Source organism: Cornus florida, unplaced genomic scaffold (genome assembly GCF_030987335.1).
Source record: "Cornus florida cultivar Cherokee Brave unplaced genomic scaffold, ASM3098733v1 CherokeeBrave_3.0.0_Hap2_Chr07, whole genome shotgun sequence".
In the NCBI taxonomy this organism is placed as follows: domain Eukaryota; kingdom Viridiplantae; phylum Streptophyta; class Magnoliopsida; order Cornales; family Cornaceae; genus Cornus; species Cornus florida.
Window position 1 is genome coordinate 12,281,220 of NW_026775577.1, and position 19,630 is coordinate 12,300,849.

General features: G+C 36.4%; 2 protein-coding genes and 1 long non-coding RNA gene across 3 annotated transcripts; 2 read left to right on the forward strand and 1 right to left on the reverse strand.

The window, feature by feature from the left end:
• Nucleotides 1-765: 765 nt before the first annotated feature.
• On the reverse strand, nt 766-6,955 carry LOC132266389 (NADH dehydrogenase [ubiquinone] iron-sulfur protein 1, mitochondrial). The gene is made up of 5 exons (XM_059767241.1): nt 6,440-6,955; nt 5,371-5,617; nt 4,251-4,545; nt 2,784-3,158; nt 766-1,883 (listed from the first exon to the last, which is right to left on the reverse strand). Exons 1-5 carry the CDS (start codon nt 6,855-6,857, stop codon nt 984-986), a joined length of 2,235 nt encoding a protein of 744 aa, XP_059623224.1. The 5' UTR covers nt 6,858-6,955; the 3' UTR covers nt 766-983.
• A 4,635-nt stretch (nt 6,956-11,590) lies between these two features.
• LOC132267479 (uncharacterized) lies at nt 11,591-12,919 on the forward strand. The gene is made up of 3 exons (XR_009469011.1): nt 11,591-11,932; nt 12,156-12,340; nt 12,435-12,919. It is a non-coding gene; the product is annotated as an uncharacterized LOC132267479 (long non-coding RNA).
• A 2,633-nt stretch (nt 12,920-15,552) lies between these two features.
• On the forward strand, nt 15,553-19,389 carry LOC132316260 (protein FAR-RED IMPAIRED RESPONSE 1-like). Its single transcript, XM_059814771.1, has 6 exons — nt 15,553-15,672; nt 16,016-16,165; nt 16,285-17,727; nt 18,019-18,213; nt 19,025-19,163; nt 19,298-19,389. Exons 1-6 carry the CDS (start codon nt 15,553-15,555, stop codon nt 19,387-19,389), a joined length of 2,139 nt encoding a protein of 712 aa, XP_059670754.1.
• Nucleotides 19,390-19,630: the final 241 nt, after the last annotated feature.

Genomic DNA, 19,630 nt, shown 5'->3' on the forward strand with positions numbered 1-19,630 from the left:
TAGTTGGAGCGGCGAAATCTTGCGGTTAGGATTGATGAAGAAGATAAACAGTGTAATGATAAGGCCGTGTTTGGGTAATTAGGTGTAACAGTAAACTAAGGTTGTGTTTGGGTGTGATTTGGGAATAAACCATCAAAACTGCATCCTTCCACTGAAGGATAATTTTGTAATTTTCTTTTTCTGGTGACGGAAATTTGCCTACTGTCCTTAATGCAACTTTTTAATAGTTCCGCGCGGGGGGGCGGGGGGGGGGGGGGGGGGGGGGGGGGGGTATTGGTTAATTCAAGGGGGTTTTGTGCAATTGGCTGATAGTTCAGGGGAGTTTTTTTACACTTTACCCTTATTTTGTACAATTGGCTGATAGTTCAGGGGAGTTTTTTGCACTTTACCCTTATTATTATTATTTTCGTTTTAGAGGGGTATCAAGCTTTTATTGATCCAGTCAAGCTTTTGTTAGGTCGAGGAGTCAATCACTATTGAACACTTGAGCAATTATGTCTGAAATGTGAAAACTTTATACAACTTTTTGCCTGAAATGTGAAAATTTTATACAAATTTTTTGCTTACGTGTCCATTGATGATTGGCCGGACCATCTAAATACAAGAGCTGCCACAACCATTTAAGACACTGCACACTCGATATCTGATCATGTGATCATCTTTTACCCTCTTCTTCAAACATTATATAATAAAAGCTCAGTACTAAACATCACCCAACAGAATAGCTTTTGAAGCAATCCAAAGAAATAAAGACGATTCCAACTCTTGTAGCCACAACAGCCTGGGTACTCATTAAATTACAGAAGATACAAATAACAAACCATGGGCCAGAAGTAAAGTTGCCATTTATGAGCAGAACTCCTTTATGGCAATACAGTAGTACTTGATTTTTTGTTTTCCAAGAATATGAAACGACTAAAATATAAATAACTGGAGCAAACACTTGAATCTGCACTTTTATTACAGAGATCAAAATCAAGAGCTCATTTCTTCGATAGCAACGAACTGCACTGTGCCATTATCTTTGATGCCCTGGTGATTGCATCAGTCATGTAGAAGTTCTCTACAGCAGTCCCAAATGGAGTCGAACTCACCTTGTGAGAGGATTCAGGCTTCAATGAAGAAGAAAATGTAGCTGGCTCTCTCTCATCTAAATGCAGTAGATTTGGTGCCACCGTCCTTATCCGGGATCGGACAGCACCGAGGGTATCATAAGGCAGCCGAACACCGGCTACCTCAGACAATGCTCTAATTATTTTCCAATCATCCCTAGCATCACCAACAGTGGGAACTGCAGGTAGAGTTATCTGAGCACACCCTTCTGTATTTTCATATGTCCCTTCCTTCTCACTGAATGCCGCTGCTGGTAAAATGACATTTGCACGATACACGCTCTTGTCACCATGGTGGCCCTGATAAACCACAAAGGCATCCTTCGGGATTTTATCCAAATCCACATCATCAGCACCCATCAGATACAAAAACTTTGCAGATTCAATACAGTTTCCAGACTCTGGCACAAGTCCAAGGTCAAGTGCAGCAGCTTGGGCAGCATTCAGAAGCAAAACATTGAGACCGTTCCAGTCCGGTCTGACAACATTCCCATTTTTAGCAATGGTTTCAACAGCAGAGAAAATTGCATCTTTATCCTCCCGCTCAAAAACCCCAGCACCAACAATTATAGCTGGGTTTTTGGCATTCGATAGGGCTGAGCAAAAGGGATGGCGATTCTCAGCAATTTCAATCAGTGTTTGAGGACCTGTCCCAAGATGTTGGTGATCGTAGTTGAAATCTGTTGGAGGGCCAATGTAACCCACCTTGGCTTGGGTTGCTCGAACTGTTTTCTGGATTCTGGCATTTACCATAGCAGCTTCAACCCTTGGCTGGAATTGAAGACAATAATCTGGCATTAGAAACTGAAAACTACCTAAGACAAAATTTTCCCCTATACACCACCCATACTGGCACACAGAATTCCTAAATGTATCATGAAATGGGATTTACTAAATGTAGCCATGGAAAGAAAAAAGCTACAAAGAAAAACATGTAAAACAAAACTTACAAGAACACACATGCAAGGTTCTCCCATATGTAAAGATCTTGGATAAGGCATATTATAAACTTCATTTATATATGTGTATTTGTGTAATGTAAAAATACGCTACATGAAAAAGAGCAAAAGAAAAGGACATGATGAACCCCAAGGGGTTGGCTCAAGTGGGTAAGAACTTAGCCCTGGTGCCTCAGAGGACTATGCGAAAAATAGGCGATTATAAGTTTCAGCCTCTCACTCTCTTTCTGTACTCTCTTCTGTACGATTTTCAGTGTCTTGATCTCTTCCCACAAGCAAAAACGGGTCCAAAAATTGGTAGGCTTGGGCCCACACAAAGCTCATCCAACAGGTCGACCCGGCACCAAATTTGGGCCACAACATCACACTAACATTATCCTATGTACACTAAATTTCATACAAGTGTCAGACAAACTACATGATTCCAATCAATTAAATACATTTGTAGTGAACCAGAAGGCTTTACATTTCTTTTGCATGTCTCATATCAATAACTACTATTCTTCAAAACATTAAACAGTTTCTTTATCATTTTTTGTACAAAATTTTACATCTACTAATGCTTAGAAGTGCACAAAATAATATGCTATTAAGGGTATGCTGTCTAATTACTGAACAATGAAATTAAAATCCTATACCAAAGGTATACAGAACCATAATTGATTATCACACATGCAGTGGTCAGTTAAAATCCAAAGGTGTAAACCAATACCTGAGTTCCAACCAAAAGGAAAGCATCTGCCTTCTCAAGCCCATTGATGCTACTATTCAAAAGATATCCAGAACGTAAATCGGCATTTGGATGCATGCCATTTCCTTCGCACCACATATTATTTGAACCCATCCTGTTTAAGAAATCCTTAAATGCCATCATAGATTCTGCATCAGACAGCTTACCGGCAATCCCAACAATTTCATCTGGTTTAACTTGATGGGCAACCTCAGCAACCACAGCAAGGGCATCACGCCAGCTCACAGCCTTAAAGCGCCCATCAGCACCACGAATCATAGGATCGTTTAGCCGCTGCCTCTTCAGACCATCATAACAGAATCGTGTTTTGTCTGAAATCCATTCCTCATTGATGTCCTGCAATAGATTGCACATTAAAAAAAGAAGCTAAAAGAAAATAGACCACAGAACCCTAACCAAAAAGCTCCAAAAGTCTTCGACTTCCGAAAACCCAGTGCAAGGATATAATTTGTTCTAATAACCATGATGCAAGTCATGACATTATTTTAAACACAAACTATCATATACATTTACTATGAAATCCTATCCCATTATGAAATGTTATCACAGTTGATAATAGTTCAATTTTTCAGTCCTACACAAAGGTCTTGCATGCACTAAAATTGGACAATGCTTAATTTGTTGCCAGATAAAACACAATTTCCAATTAGGAAGGGAATAAATATTCTGCCAGAGGGCCCCGATTTTCAGTTGCTATTGAACAAGCTAATTGGAAGGTAGTTTTTAAATCAATTTTAAATTGAAGAAATTACCCATAAATATTATTATGCCAAGTTGATGTTAATTCAGATTTACAAATACCCTGTTAACCAATCAATTGCCTTAAAATCTTAAGTTCTTTTAAGAAATTAAACCAATAACTTATATCAAGTTCTCCAACACCCTCATGTTCGATACTGTATGGCACATTGAGAGGCAGAAAGAGACTAACCTGTGCAAACTTGCATAACTAGAATGAGAGATTAGATGTAGGAGACTTGAATCAAGTTAATTTTAAAAATCAAAGCTCTAATAGACTACTGATTGCACTTAATGAAAAAGTATATCAAGTCCTCTCACAACCCCCATACAATCGAATAAAATTTGATCAGCAATTAATTTAATTCAGGTCCTTTCATATGCCTCCAGCACCCATCTAAATCTATTTTCCTAGTCCAGAATCTCAATGAAACAAAATTACACCTCTTTCAACATGTAAAGTTGTTAACAATGATATCCTTGAAAACATAACAACAAACATGCAGATAGAAGTAGGATTAGACTTGAGAAATCAAAAGTGATATCAATTCAACTTGATAAAGACCGTGATATCGGTAGCGCAATAATAAACTTGCAGATAGAAGGAAAACAATGCAATAGCAAGATGCAGCTAAGAAATTGTACACGGAAAATCAAAAGTAACATTACTTCCACTTAACAAAAGACTACCTCATTTAATCGTGGGAGAATTCGCATGACCTCTGGACCTCTACTATCAATTCGAATATTGGAACCAACTGCATCTGTAACATCAATGCTCTCTGTTCCCTTCAACTCCCAATTTCGAGCTTTAAAGGCAAAAGGTTTTGAGGTGAGGGCTCCCACAGGACAGATATCTATTACATTCCCTGAAAGTTCACTAGTCATAAGTTTTTCAACGTAAGTCCCAATTTCTTCCCCACTGCCACGACCCAACATGCCAAGATCTTGGACTCCAGCTACCTCAGTTGCAAACCTAACACATCTATCGAACAAGACATTTATATTAGAAGCTTGCTTGAAGCCACGCAGTTGCAAGGAACCTTGCACAAACAAGCACAAATATTTACCTGCTACAGAATATCTTGAATAAATTTATATAACCGTACTTAAAAAAAAATAATCTTGAATTGAAGCATATTATAACTCAAAACATTATCAAACTAAAAATTTATTCATGCAACTGTATCTAAAGTTAATTAATTGGTTCTTAAATTAAGGTGAGAAGTGAAAAGGCTTCTAACATAAAAACATAGCACTCAAAACAACCAAGTTGAACTAACACCCCAAGTGGAGAACACTACATTGACCTAAGTACATGGTTAGAGTCTTAAAGAATAGGGATGAAGGAAAGGTAAATAAATAACAAGACTTGACATCAAAGTTCCAAAAATGTGAAAAAAATTACCAACTTGATTATTGAACACTAACTTAACAAGACATTGGAGATATATTTTCACAATTCACATTCTATGACATGATGCTATAGGCCTGTGGTAATTCCAAATTAAGTGAACGTTCAACAAGCCACTTCAGCAAAATGATACATACAATCACCAGGATAGTGCCCTGCAATTTCATGTTTCACATATTTCATGACCAATGTGAGAAGAAAAAATTTCCAGCTTTCAACTAGCTATTATTAAACCTGGTGGTTTCTAGAGAGAAACTCTATGTCCAAGATAACCCAGTTCTCAGACAGAGTGCTTAGAAGTTTCTAATACTAATAAGCAGCTATTACATTTCTCAGAATTTTTTCACTCAAAAACATTTTACTTGCAAAACAAATTGTAAAAATAGATGTAATTACCTTGTACACTGAATGCACCGAGTCATAACAGTCTTAACCAATGGACCTAGATTCTTATCAACCACAGATCTCTTCATTTCAGTAAAGCGGCCGCGATCAGAACCAAAGGCCATAGACTGGTCTTGTAGATCACACTCTCCACCTTGATCACAGATTGGGCAGTCTAAGGGATGATTCATCAGCAAAAATTCCATCACCCCTTCTCGTGCCTTCTTTGCCACTGGCGTATCCGTCTTAATCTTCATGCCTAAAATAAAAACCTCAAACAAATTATGGAAAAGTAATAGAGCCAAAACAAAAATAAATTAACAAAATAGATTATATGACCTAAAAAGAATACAGAAAAATCAATAAATTAAAAACATACGCCTGCCAAATGAACAGCAGAGATTATCAGACTCTAAATCCAAAAACCCCAAAAAAATCACGGGTAAAAAAAAAAAACAAAATCTTAAACAAATCATATAGTAAATAATAATAGGTAAATCAAAGGAATTAATCACAAGTACAGATACAGAACTGACAAAGCCAAATTATGGGATAAAGGGGGAAAAAATCATCAAAAGAGATCGTGAATGCATAATTATATAATAAAGGTTACAAAACCCAACAAAAAAATTGTCAAATAAAACAAAAATATCATAACTGAAACGAACTCAGAATATGATGAATATCTAATGTTATAGGTTACAGACATTTATAAAAACAAAAAAAAACAAAACAAAAACAAAAACAAAAATCATCAATTCAACAGAAGATGCAGCCCGGCAATGAATTGCACAGTATCAAGCAGAACCCCCCAAACCAAATCCTCACAACAAAATTAGGAATTAACTAGATTCAAAAGCACCAAATGAATAACAAAGCTCAGATTTTGCACCCAAAAAAATAAAAAACCCAAATCATCCATAAACCCCCAAATTATCAAAACGTAGGAAGTGATCTGAATTGAGCTGACACTAACACAGATTTTCAATTAAGAAATATAAAGGTGCCCTCGCCTTCCAAAACATACATACATATATCTACATGTATTATAGATATATACGTATCATTTTAAGAAGAAAACCTGGAAGAGCAGGCATGGCGCAAGAAGCGACTGGCTTGGGCGACTTCTCGACTTCGACGAGGCACATACGGCAGTTGCCGGCGATGGAGAGGCGGCTGTGGTAACAAAACCGGGGAATGTCGACGCCGGCGACCTCGCAGGCCTGTAACACGGTCATGCCTTTGGGGATTTTGACAGGATAGCCATCGACGAAGACCTCGATTGCCTCCTCTGGGTTGGCGAAGTGAACCCTAGCTCCGCCCACTGGAGTCCGCTTCGGGAGATCTGCCGGCGGCGGGTCTTGAGCTGCAGCTGCGGCTTCTGGTTTCTGCAGCTCAGGCGTGGAGACGATGGTCCTGACGATGAAATTTCTAGGGTTTGGAGATGTAAAAATCCCAGACGATCTCAGAGCTCTTGAAGCTAGAAAACCGAAACCCATCTCTCTCTCTTTCTCTCTCTACACACGCCCCTCTCTCTCTATAGATTGTATCTCTCCTGGAGACTGAGCTAATAGAAATGTTTCGTTCTGTTTGGGAGATCGAAACAACGTGTTTGTTTCCACACACAGAGGAATGACCCGTACTTGGTTAACGGGTCGGTGAATCTCAGCGGGTTAAAGCTTTTGGGTTGTGGATCCTTTGTTCAATAAGGGCCCCGGCCCCGGCCCCGGCCCCAATCTCAATAGCTTACTATGAAAGGTATTACCGATTATAGCCCATGGGTTTAAACACGGATCAAAGGCTCAAAACTAGAGAATTATATTATTTACATAAATAATGATTTGGAATCGAAAAGCTGATAATTTTTACTGATTTATGTGTGTGAGGATTAATGTCTGTCTAATATAGCATGAATGTCATTGGAGGACTGCGAATTGCAATCACGGCTGCCTTTATCTTAGATAGTTGCGGCTGTGATTGATTGAAAAAATTTACATTGCTTTTATTTTTATGAAACATTAAAATTTAATTTTATAAGACAATATTATTCTCTTTTTAGAATTTTATTCTCTCTACTCCCATGGATTTGTATATATATATAATATATCTTTCTTATTTCTTTTTCTTTTTATTTTTTTAAACTGATTCATTTCATATATATATATATTTCTCTGGTTTCTGGCTTTTGTCAAAACCAATCATTTATCTATCATCTATAATTATCTATCACTCATCAAACCATCTTATCTCTAAAGTATGATTATCTCATTACCATTATACTTCTCTCTTACTTTTTTACTAAATCATTCACTTTTATCATTTACAAATAACAAAAACTCAATTATACAATTTGACTTCAACCAAAATTCAGTAAGTGTGATTATCCCATCACCACTATACCTCTCTCCCTCTCCCTCTCCCTCTCTTCTATCTTTTACAAATAAATTAATACTCAATTATACAATTTTACTTCAAAGAAAATTGAATTCTATAATTTACTTCAATTAAAATTTACTGTAAATTCATATCTAAAGTATAAATAAATAATACTTAATATAAACATAATCCATCAAAAAAGGAAAAGAAAATGGAAATGAAGAAAATGAAATAATGCATTGATAAAAGATTAGCTATATATGTTATATATATATATATAAACACTCGATGGAAGGAGGAGAAAAAATAATAATCAATAAACAAAAGAGAGCTCCACGACTGCAATTAGCAGTCCTCCTTTCATTAATAGGGTATAGGGGACCAAGTTGGATAATCAGCCTCTTGTTTTTAAGTTATGTAATTAGCCTTTAGAATGGCCTGTTTGGTGTAGTTCATCAATATGTTCTTTAAGTGAGTGTACCAATTGACAAACAAGAGAGTTTTTGACTGGTTAAGAAAATTTAACATAAAGAAGTGAGAAAGAGACGAATGCAAAGAAGAACCCATTTATCCAAGGAGTCTTGTGCAACAGTTTTTAAATTTAAACTTCTATTCAATCTTTTTCCTGGAAGCATTTTTTTTTTGACAAACAAGATAAGATTACATTGCTTGCAGATTACACGGCAAACAAGACAAGATAACGAAAAATCATCATGTAACCACAACTAATAAGCCTAACCCATTAGAATCCGCCAGAGTGGCTTCTATTCAATATTTGACAATTTAAACTTCTATTCATTCTTGGAAGCATTTATTTATTTATTATTATTATTAATTTTTTTTTTTTTGGGTAAACAAGATAAGATTACATTGCTGGCAGATTACATGGCAAACAAGACAAGATAACGAAAGATCACCAGGTAACCATAACTAATAAGCCTAACCTACTAGAACCTGCTAGAGTGGCTTCCTTCCCAATCACCATTATGACCATCATTACAATATTTGATAGGTGGGCCCATAACTAACACGACACATCACGAGGCGATAAACAAGGACAACGGAACAACGTACGTCGTCGAAACAGTATATCGCCAGCTTGCTACCATCCTCGTAAGCGCCATCATCATAAACACCATTTGCAACATAGAACCCCCACCAAGCATAGCTAGAAGTAACAAATATCCACATTGAAGATGCATGAATCTGTCCATTAAGTCCAGCAACGTCCATCCACGATCTAAAGTCTGCCGGTTGAAACACAACTCTGATTGAGGAATAGATGGCTGGCAAACAACCAACAGCCTCATGTCCATGAATCAACAGAACATAGGTCTTGAAACTCCAGATTTGATGAAATATAAATATCGCCATTGAATAACTTCAGCAGCCAGAAGTGCCCAAAAGCCGTGGATGATAAGCTAGTAAACGCAGGCAAATCCAACTTCGCCAACAAAAAACACAAAACAAACATGAGAATTAAACAGTAAACAAAGGAGAATAGATCAATACCCGGATCAAAAGGAAAGATCGGCATAAATTGGGTATCAATTCTTCCAAGGCACAAAAATCCCAAATTTACAAGCCTCCACTCAAATGTGCTCCTTCGGCCAGACAACCTACAAGATCAACAGACATGAGAAGAGAGGAAACCATCACTGACAAACCACACCGTCTTGGAGACAATCCCAAACTCTGATGAACAGAAGACCTCGACATAGCGAGAAACATGTTGAAACTTGGTTCAACATCTCTCATGATACCTCCCTCGCCCTCTGAAAACATGGAAACTCTAGATCGTTGAAGCTTGATGTTGATGAGCGAGAATCGCCGTCGAAACCACACTCTCTAACGGAAAATAGGAAAGGCGGCGCGCGGAAACCCTAGCAAAGAGGGGGAAGAAGCTTATCCAATGCAATATTTGGACAATTACTGCTTTCTATATAAGGCACCCAAACCAGAGAGTTAGTGCCACTACCATCTATCTCTTGTCCGTACAACAGCTCCAACAAACCTGCAACCTCATCCTGCTCCCAATCCTTAAAGGAACGCCTAAAACGTACATCCCATACGAGCCTACCATAACAGTTGGCCGCCAAAGCATGTCTATCCACGGTAATCCAGAAAATCTGGGAAAGGAACGAGCATTAAGCCCGTTTTAACGGATTGACCGGGTAAACCCATGCGCCCCCTTTAGCTCTGCATCCTTCAACCGCTGCACCAAACCACATCCGGCTCAGGCTCCGGCTCCTGCCCAGGCCCCGGCCCTTATTGCTTGATGATTCGCTACGTCGCCGGTGGCCACTGCGAAAGATTTCTTCTCTGAAAGGAAGACGAAATCTAAGGTTATGGTAAGGTTTTGAGGGGCTGAAGGGATAAGGATTGGAGAGGAAGAGAGAGGAGAGTGACGCCATTGGAGAAGAAGAGGGGGTTTGCTTCGTCTCCTTGGGTTTTTCAGATTCTTATTGAGAGAGAGAAATCGTGTTTTTGATTCTTTTCAAACATACACTCAACTGATTTTCCTCTCCAATTTCAAGGATACAAATGCTAACCCCTGAAATCTCCCTCAGGAAAGCTGCCAAAAAAATGCTGGTTTCTCTCTCTCTTATCTCTCTATATATTCTGTATCAATAATGTCCACAAACAGTGTGGTATGGGTCTTTTGGATGGTATAACAACACAATAATTTGATATATGGGATTGGCGGCGAATTTATCCGCCGGTGATGATAAATAAGAGTAGGTAATTATCATTAATGTCTGTATTGACCCCATTTTTTCAAGTTTTCGCATGCAATTTCAATAAGCAAAGCAGAAAACCATATGGAAGTTTTAGAGCTAAATCAAAAGAGTTGTCATGGTTATGAGATTTGAAATAGGGTTGAGAAGTGTAAAACAATAAGGAAGAAGAAAATTTATAATATTTCAATAATCAAAGCTGAATATTTTGATTACATAGTATCTTTCAAGCTGGTAGGTGGAAAATAAAAGAAATAATATCATTAATTAGGTGTTTGGTTGATTAATGAAGGAAAAGATATAAATTAGGAATCTTCTTTGTGTTGGTAGAGGAACCCCATAAGAAGTCTGTCATCTTCTTTTCAATAAGCATAATAACAGATGAAGGACTTTTAAAGACTGAGCACCAAAAATAGGTGAAAGAAGTTAGGACAGTCCTCACCAATTCCACCCTTCCAGCAAGAGAGAGCTTAATGCCATTCCAAGAATTCAATTAAAGAATAGTAATCTTGTTTGAGAAAAAGAATAGAAAAAGAAACTATTCTAATGAATTTACAATAATACTCTTTTTCATAGATTTTTTTTTTTTGTTTTTTAATAAAAAAAAATAGGGTAAATTTGGTATTAACAATGTTTTATTAAAAATTGCTAGTCAATCCTTCTATTTTCTCTCAAAATTCTTCCATTCTTTATCTTTTTTCCTTTGAAAATTGTATACCAAACACAAAAAAATCACATCCCTTTACTTTCCAGTGTTACATTTTGTTTCTATAAAATATTCACAGAAAAGAAATGATAATGTACTCCAATGATATTGGCATTGAGAGGTGAATGGCACCAGTCTTAGTCATGTATACCTTGTAGATGCATCTTTCCATTGCTGACTATTTCAAAGAATTAGTTGCAGAAGGCCAATATATCCCCACCCCAAGGTATTGAAGAAGTTGATATATAGATGATTTATGCGGGCATCCTTGACCTTGGATTTGTTACACCAAAGTTTCAACTGCATGCGAAGCACTTCTTTTCCACTACTGTGGAAACGATTAGCCATAGTGTATGTATATGGATGCTCAATTTGTGGCTGATGCCATCCGAATAGGATCATTTGAAAAGTCAATTGCATCCATGGCCCATGGGATGCAAAGTGATGGGATCCACTCTATGGATGCCCGCTAAAGACTTCCGCTGAAGTCTTTGGCTTAATAGCATGGTCCTCGAATAGCTGTAAAGACCAAAAGAATGGAAAGGGAGGTCTAGGTCTGTAGCTGGTTGGCCTTGACCCCTCTTATAGCTAGTGAAATGAGTAATATGACTATTGACTAAATTAATTGCTCATTTATACTATGCAGATTCCCATGCTGATACACCAACTGGTGTGGGAATTAGGGAAAAAATCCTCTCCGGGCACCCTCTCACTGGAGGGTGTCCAGTGCTGACATGGAGGCGTGACATTGCAGGTTAGTAAAAAAAGTATTTACTTTACTTATGTGTATACTACTACTACATATGTATGTGTAGAAGAAGTTTATATAGTTATGGACAAATACGAGCTTAAATTTCCCTCCAAATACTGTTGCTTCTTTTCCCCCCAAATTCTCAGATCTTATTCCCCCCAAAAGTAAAATGTTTGTATCATTATTTGTGTCTGAAATTCTGCCCTCTCTCCCTCTGTAATTGAAGTCACGAAAATTCGGTGACTGACTAATATTTCGGCGGCTGATCAACAATCCGGCCAAAGTTGAAGCTATTGAAATCGTCTCTCTCCCTCTTAAATTGAAGTCTAAAGTCTCTGGTGAAAGACGCTTCGTTTATGCCTCTCTTCCTTTGAAATTCAACTCGCCGTCTGAAATTGAAGCTTGGTTCAGGTTTGTCTCCCTCTGTCTCCCCAAAAGTAAAATGTTTATTCACAAATTTTGTATCATTATTTGTGTGTGAATTTTTTTTTGTATCATTATGAAGAATTCGGTGAAGCTTTTGAAATGGTCTGTCTATCCGACGAATGACTAAGCTTCGTTCAGGTGTTTCTCCATCTGAAATTGAAGTGTGAAGAATCCGGCCAAAGACCAAGCTTCGTTGACGTCTTTCTTCCTCGGAAACTCAACTCTCCCTCTGAAATTGAAGCTTCCAAGCTTCGTTCAGGTGTTTCTCCCTCTGAAATTGAAGTCTGAAGAATCTGGCCAAAGACCAAGCTTCGTTCACGTCTCCCTTCTTCTGAAATTCAACTCAAGCTTCCTCTGAAATTCAACTCAAGCTTCCTACACATTATCCATCTTCAAAGAAGCATATATATTTGTACAAGAAGTTGGTTTGTTTGTTTTTCTGCATTTTTTTAGATTTCAGTGAAGCTAAATTTTACTTTCTATGTTGTTCTGCATATGTATCTTAAATTTGCAGAGTCTATAGTTATATTTATATGTTATTTATAAGTGTATTTTACATGATATAATCACTGAATTTGTGATATATTACTAATTTTGTTTTATATTTGGGTTATGAAATACAAAATCCCTGAATTATATACGATTCAATGAAGACATAAAAAAACAGTGTTAGAGAGATAATATTTTTTGTAGTGGACATATGTGTTTACATATAATTGATAAGTCTATTTGTCATCTGATTATACTAATTGAAATTGTGATGTATTAGGGCATTTGTTTTAAATTTGGTTTTTGAAATAACCCCCGAATTAATTTTGATCCAATAAATTAAGACACAACAAAATAGTGTAGAGTGTGATAATATTTATAGCACTGTAGATATGTGTTTACATGTAATTTATAACCCTATTTTACATGTGATTATAGTAATTGAATTTGTGATTATAGTAATTGTTAATGTGATATATTTTGTATGACATGTTTATATTAGTGGTGCCACATGTTCGAAAAGTGTTTGAATGTGTGGACATGCATTATATGACTCTATTTGTTAAAATTAGGTGAAGATGTTAGATTAAAGATGTGATATTTTATTTTTTTAAACTGTTGACACTTTTGATGTTTAAGATTATGTTCTCCACTTCAGAAGTTCATTTGTTTCCCACCTTAAATGATTTTCCTTTATGAGGTTCAGTTGAAGTATGTTAGGAATAATTTTGTATGACATCGTCATATAAGTGGTGCCACATGTTGGAAAAGTGTATAAATAGATGTTAGGTAAAAGATATGATGTTTTTTTATTAAACTGTTGACACCTGTTTGTATAATGTTAAGTTGTTCAGTTGTAAAATTCAGTTGCTTTCCACTTTAAATGCTTCTATGAGTTTCAGTGGAAGTATGTGAGGAATAATTTTGTATGACATGTTCATATAAGTGGTGGCACATGTTGGAAAAGTGTATGAACAGATGTTAGCTAAAAGATGTGATGGTTTATTTATTAAACTGTTAACACCTATTTGTAAAAGGTTATGTTGTTTAGTTCAAAAGTGCATTTGCTTCCCACATGAAATGATTTGTCTTTATGAGGTTTAGTTGAAGTATGTTAGGAATAATTTTGTATGACATGTACATATAAGTGGTGCCACATGTTGGAAAAGTGTGTGAATGTGTGCACATGTATTATATTACTCAATCTGTTAAATTCGGGTCATGATGTTAGGTAAAAGTTGTGATAGTTTATTCATTACATTTATAACACCTGTTTATAAAAGGTTATGTTGTTGAGTTGAAAAGTGCATGTGCTTCCCACTTGAAATGATTTGCCTTAATGAGGATCAGCTGATGTATGTTAGGAATAATTTTATATGACATATCCATATAAGTGGTGCCACATGTTGGAAAAGTGTATGAATGTGTGCACATGAATTATATTACTCAATATGTTAAAGTCAGGTCATGATGTTAGGTAAAAAGTTGTGATAGTTTATTCATTACATTGTTGACACCTGTTTATAAAAAGTTATATTGTTGAGTTGAAAAGTGTATTTGCTTCCCACTTGAAATGATTTGCCTTAATGAGGTTCAGTTGATGTATGTTAGAAATAATTTTTTTATGATATGTCCATATAAGTGGTGCCCCATGTTGGAAAAGTGTATGAATGTGTGCACATGAATTATATTACTCAATATGCAAAAATCAGGTCATAATGTTAGGTAAAAGTTAAAGTTGTGATAGTTTATTCATTATACTGTTGACATGTGTTTGTAAAATGTTATGTTGTTGAGTTCAAAAGTTGTGATAGTATGCTAGGAATAATTTTGTATGACATGGTCATATATGTTGTGGCACATGTTGGAAAAGTATATGAATGTGTGGACTTACATTATATTACTCTATCTGTTAAAATCAGGTGAAGATGTTAGGTGAAAGATGTGATGGTGTATTTATTAAACTGTTGACAGATGTTTGTAAAAGGTTATGCTGTCCAATTAAAGATGTGATGGTGTATTTATTAAAATGTTGACACCTGTTTGTAAAAGGTTATGTTGTCCAGTTCAAAAGTTCTTTTGTTTCTCACTTTAAATGTTTTTCATTTATGAGGTTGGTTGAAATATGTTAGGAATAATTTTGTATGACATGTTCATATAAGTGGTGCCACATGTTGGAAAAGTGTATGAATATATGTTAGGTAAAGAATGTAATGGTTTATTCAGTAAACTCTTGACACCTGTTTCTAAAAGGTTATGTTGTTCAGCTCAAAAGTTCATTTGCTTCCCACATATTGCACAAGTGTATGAAAGTGTGGATATACATTATATTATTGTATCACTTAAATTCAAGTCAAGATGGTACTTAGAAGATATGATGATTTATTTATTAAAGTGTTGATATGTTGTTCAGTGCAAAACTTCATTTGATTCCTACTGTAAATGAATTGCCTTTATGGGGTTATGTTGAAGTATGTTAGGTTTTTTTTGTATGATAACTTCATATAAATACTGCCACATGTTGAAAATGTGTTTGCATATCTGGATATGCATTATATTATTTTATCAGTTTGATGAGCAGATGTTAGGTAAAATATTTGATGTTATATTTATTCAAATGTTGCTACATGTTAGTGAAAGGTGGTGATAGTTGAACTATACTAAAACTTACGTGTTATGCTTATATTTGTAGATTTTATATTTAAGTTATGGCCATGGAAGATGGAACTATTAATATTGAAGATATGAAAGATGGAACTATTAATATTGAAGATATGGAAGATGGAACTATTAATATTGAAGATACAGATAGCGAATTAGATTCGGAGGTAAATGAAGTACAATGGAAACCATGTCTTGAAATGGAGTTTGATTCTATAGATGCGGCGTATGTTTTTTTACAACAATTATGGTGGCAGAGTCAGTTTTAGTATTTGAAAGGAGTATGCAAATAAAAGTCGGAAGGATGGAAAAATAACATCTAGGTTGTTTGTTTGTAGTAAGGAGGGTTTAAGAGGTAAGGACAAGAGAGACGGAAAAACAAAGAAACCAAGGGCTAAAACACGCACAAACTGTGGTGCACGCATGTTAGTAAAGTATGATGTGGGTTTGCAAAAGTTCATTGTAAAACAATTTGAAAAAAGTCATAACTATCCCCTCATCATGCAGCAGTGCACCCACATGATGCCATCGCAGCGAAAAATCAGCTCAGTGCAAGGTATTGATGTGGAGTTGGTTTGTGATTTTAGAATAGTAGTTCGTAAAGCTTTCGAATTAAGCTCCAGGCACGTTGGAGGTAGAGAAGCAATTAGCTACACCAAGGTTGATATACAAAATTATATTAGGACAAGAAGGCAGAATGAGCTAGAGTGGCGGGTTGGCTCATGAATTATTTCCAAACTCAGTCATAGGAAGATCCATCATTTTTTCATGCTGTCCAGTTAGACAAAGATACAATGATAACTAATATTTTTTGGGCGGATTCGAAAATGATATCAGATTATGGCCATTTTGGAGATGTGGTTACATTTGATACAACGTACAAGCTTATCCAAGGTAACAGGTCTTTGGGTGTTTTTCTTGGTTTGAACCATCATCGGCAGACATGTGTGTTTGGTGCTGCTTTCATGTATGATGAGACGACGGATTCGTTTGCTTGGTTGTTTAATACATTCTTGAATGCAATGTCTTGTAAAGTGCCTAGGACAATATTAACTGACCAAGACGTAGCAATGGCAAAAGCATTAGCAGAAGTAATGCCTAACACAAATCACCATCTGTGTACGTGGCACCTTATGCTTAATGCACAAAAGCATATCGGCAACATGTCTGTTGGTGGGAAAGGTATAAAAAGTGTGATTTCCAAATTAATGTTTGACATTGAGGAGCATGATGAGTTTTTACAGGAATGGTCTTTGATGGAAAAGGAATTTGGTGTGGAGAATAATACATGGTTGGCTAACTTGTTTCGTTTGAAACATGTATGGGCCAAGGCATACGTAAAAAATGTATGGTCTGCTAGTATGCGTACCACACAGCTAAATAAAAGCTTCAACAGTGGGTTGAAACAGTATTTGTCTAGACAATATGCACTTCCAAATTTCTTCAAGCATTTCGACACGTTGTTGTACGACAAAAGGTACACGAAGTATGAAGCTGAATATGATTTGGTCCAGAAGATGCCTAGGATGAAAGCAAGATTTCCCATATTAGATCACGTCAGACATGTGTACACTGCTAACATATTTGAACTTTTTCAGGAACAATTATTAATAGCTTGTATGAGTCAGTATATCCTGAACTGCAATGACAATGGTAATGGGGAATATGTGTATGAAGTTGCGCTGTATAATCAGAAGGTGATACGGCGAGTGATACGGACACATGACGACCATTTGTCTTGTTCTTGTGGAAAGTTTAAAATGGAGGGTGTCATGTGCAGCCATACTCTGCAAGTCCTTAGAGATAAGATGTGTGTGAGCAAAATACCGAGCCGATATGTTTTGAAAAGATGGACAAGAAATGCGAAGGACGGCAGGATGGAAGAATTAATTGGCACAGATGTGTTGACAGATCCTAGACTTGAGATGAGACGCCGGCACAGAATACTTTGTCGTCAGCTCACAGAAATATCTTCCATTGTATCTCTTAGCCACGACGGATTCAATAATGTTTTGATGCAACTTAGTAATTTGAAGCAAATTGCCGAAGGATCAATACCTAATCCTACGGCTGCCACCAAAGACATTGTGCAAAGCATTCCAATTTTGAATCTGAAGGGGATTGCCACCAAAGATACATTGAAAGGAAGAAGGCGTAGGTTCGTATCTGTGTTGGAAAAAACCACTAGAAAGAAGAAAAAGACTAACAGCCGTAATTTAGAGGTACATACCCTTAGCCTTATTATGTATGTATTTAGCTTTATGTGCGTGGTTTTACTCTGTTATGTTTATTATTTTATCTCTGTTGTCATTATACAATTTTTAAACAACAAACTCCTCATATCATGTTATATAGAATTCCAATGGTGGCGTTGTTACCGGAGTGGCAGGTTGCAATGGTGGTATTACCACCCCTTCATATATTTTACACAATGTGAGTGTTCTTCTAAGTTTCACCTATCCAAAACTATATGTACATCATAACACTTGAGTTGATGGTTTGATTGTTTGAAGGGTACTGAAATTCCATCACACATATTCATGTCCGAAGAATTTGATAAGGCAAGACCTTCAACACAATCTCAGGAATATGATAATAGCCCCCGTGCAGCTTATTTTGGTAAACCTATGACTCCATTAACTAACCTGTTTACAAGTGAACCAGTAATGATCCCATCAGCATATGAAGAACCATTGACGTTGAAACTGGTAAGTGTATATTATATGCATAAGGCCCAAATTTTTAACAAATTTGCTGTTGAAATTGCAAACAACTGATGTATTATTTTTTTGTGAATCATGATAGTAAAAGGAAGTTCATATAGAAGGTGTACGTCAATTGAATGTTGCCCTAATGTCCCCTGTGTCAATGGCAAACATGAATCAGACATGTCACCAACAACAGTGTCAGAAATGGGCAGAACAGAACATTCTGAAGGACATAAAAATTTGGTGCAGTTATTTCTTTTACTCAAATATGTTATTAATGAACATATATGAACTTAAATCTTTTGCTTCCTATGTGATCTTAGCAAGACTTTTGATACTTTATTTATATAGATTGCATTTGTTATTGCACTTTAAATAATTCGGTTTGGTGAAGTTGTTGGTAAGAATTGTAAAGAGTCTATGGTTTGTTTGGACAATTACTTTGCACCTACACTGGTAGTTGTGTGGACAATTAATTACGGTTTGGTAAGAACATTAAAGAGGCGAGTTATGTTTACCTATTGCTGAACATAAAACCGACGTACACCCATTGCTTATACAGAATATGTGATGTGAATATGAGACGAAGGATATGTGATATGAATATGAGTTATGTATATACAGGAAGTTGGCAGACGCGAAGGCACAAACATGAGGGTATCCTGATGCGAAGTATTATCCTTATACTAGTCATGCAGACGCTGTTGAGGCCTTCAACAGATGGAATGCCCACTGCCATGCTGAAGTGGTAAAAAGTGAAGGTGAGGTAGTATAAGATATTCAACCTCATGCAGGTTGTCCACCTCCATAGGTGTCTCAAGCTGAATGGCAACCGGAACAGCTTATTAAATATGAGGAGTTAACAAATGCGAGGAGTGTAATTGTTGCAGAGTGTAAACGAGCAGGTCTAGCCATTCCAAGACCACGTTCACTCGAAATGAAGCTGGCAGGTACATCAGATATGTATTCCATCATTGGTCAGATTAACCGTGAAATCCGTCAACTTCATCTGCGATGGCGTAAGGTGGAAAAAGTGAATGAAGCTAAACAAATATCACAAATTGCCTCCATTTTGAATGACCAGATCTGAAATCAGATTCTGATTTGTCGAATTTTTCTGACCCAGGAGATGACGACTTTGTTATTCCACCTCCAAGATATGGTAAAAAGAAATAATGTAAGTGGATGTATGTTAAATTATTTCTAGAGTTGTACCTTTATTGTAATACTTATTTTCCTATTAAAGTGGAAATTTCCATTTTAGCCTTGTAACCGTTGTTATATTGAAACCATTTGGGTAGTTATAACTGCCCTAGGCAACGTTTAAAGGTAAATTTATGCGTCTATTTATATCGCAATCCTCTACACCATATGCAGTCGTTGCATGTATTCGGAAACCATGGATGTTGTTCTACAT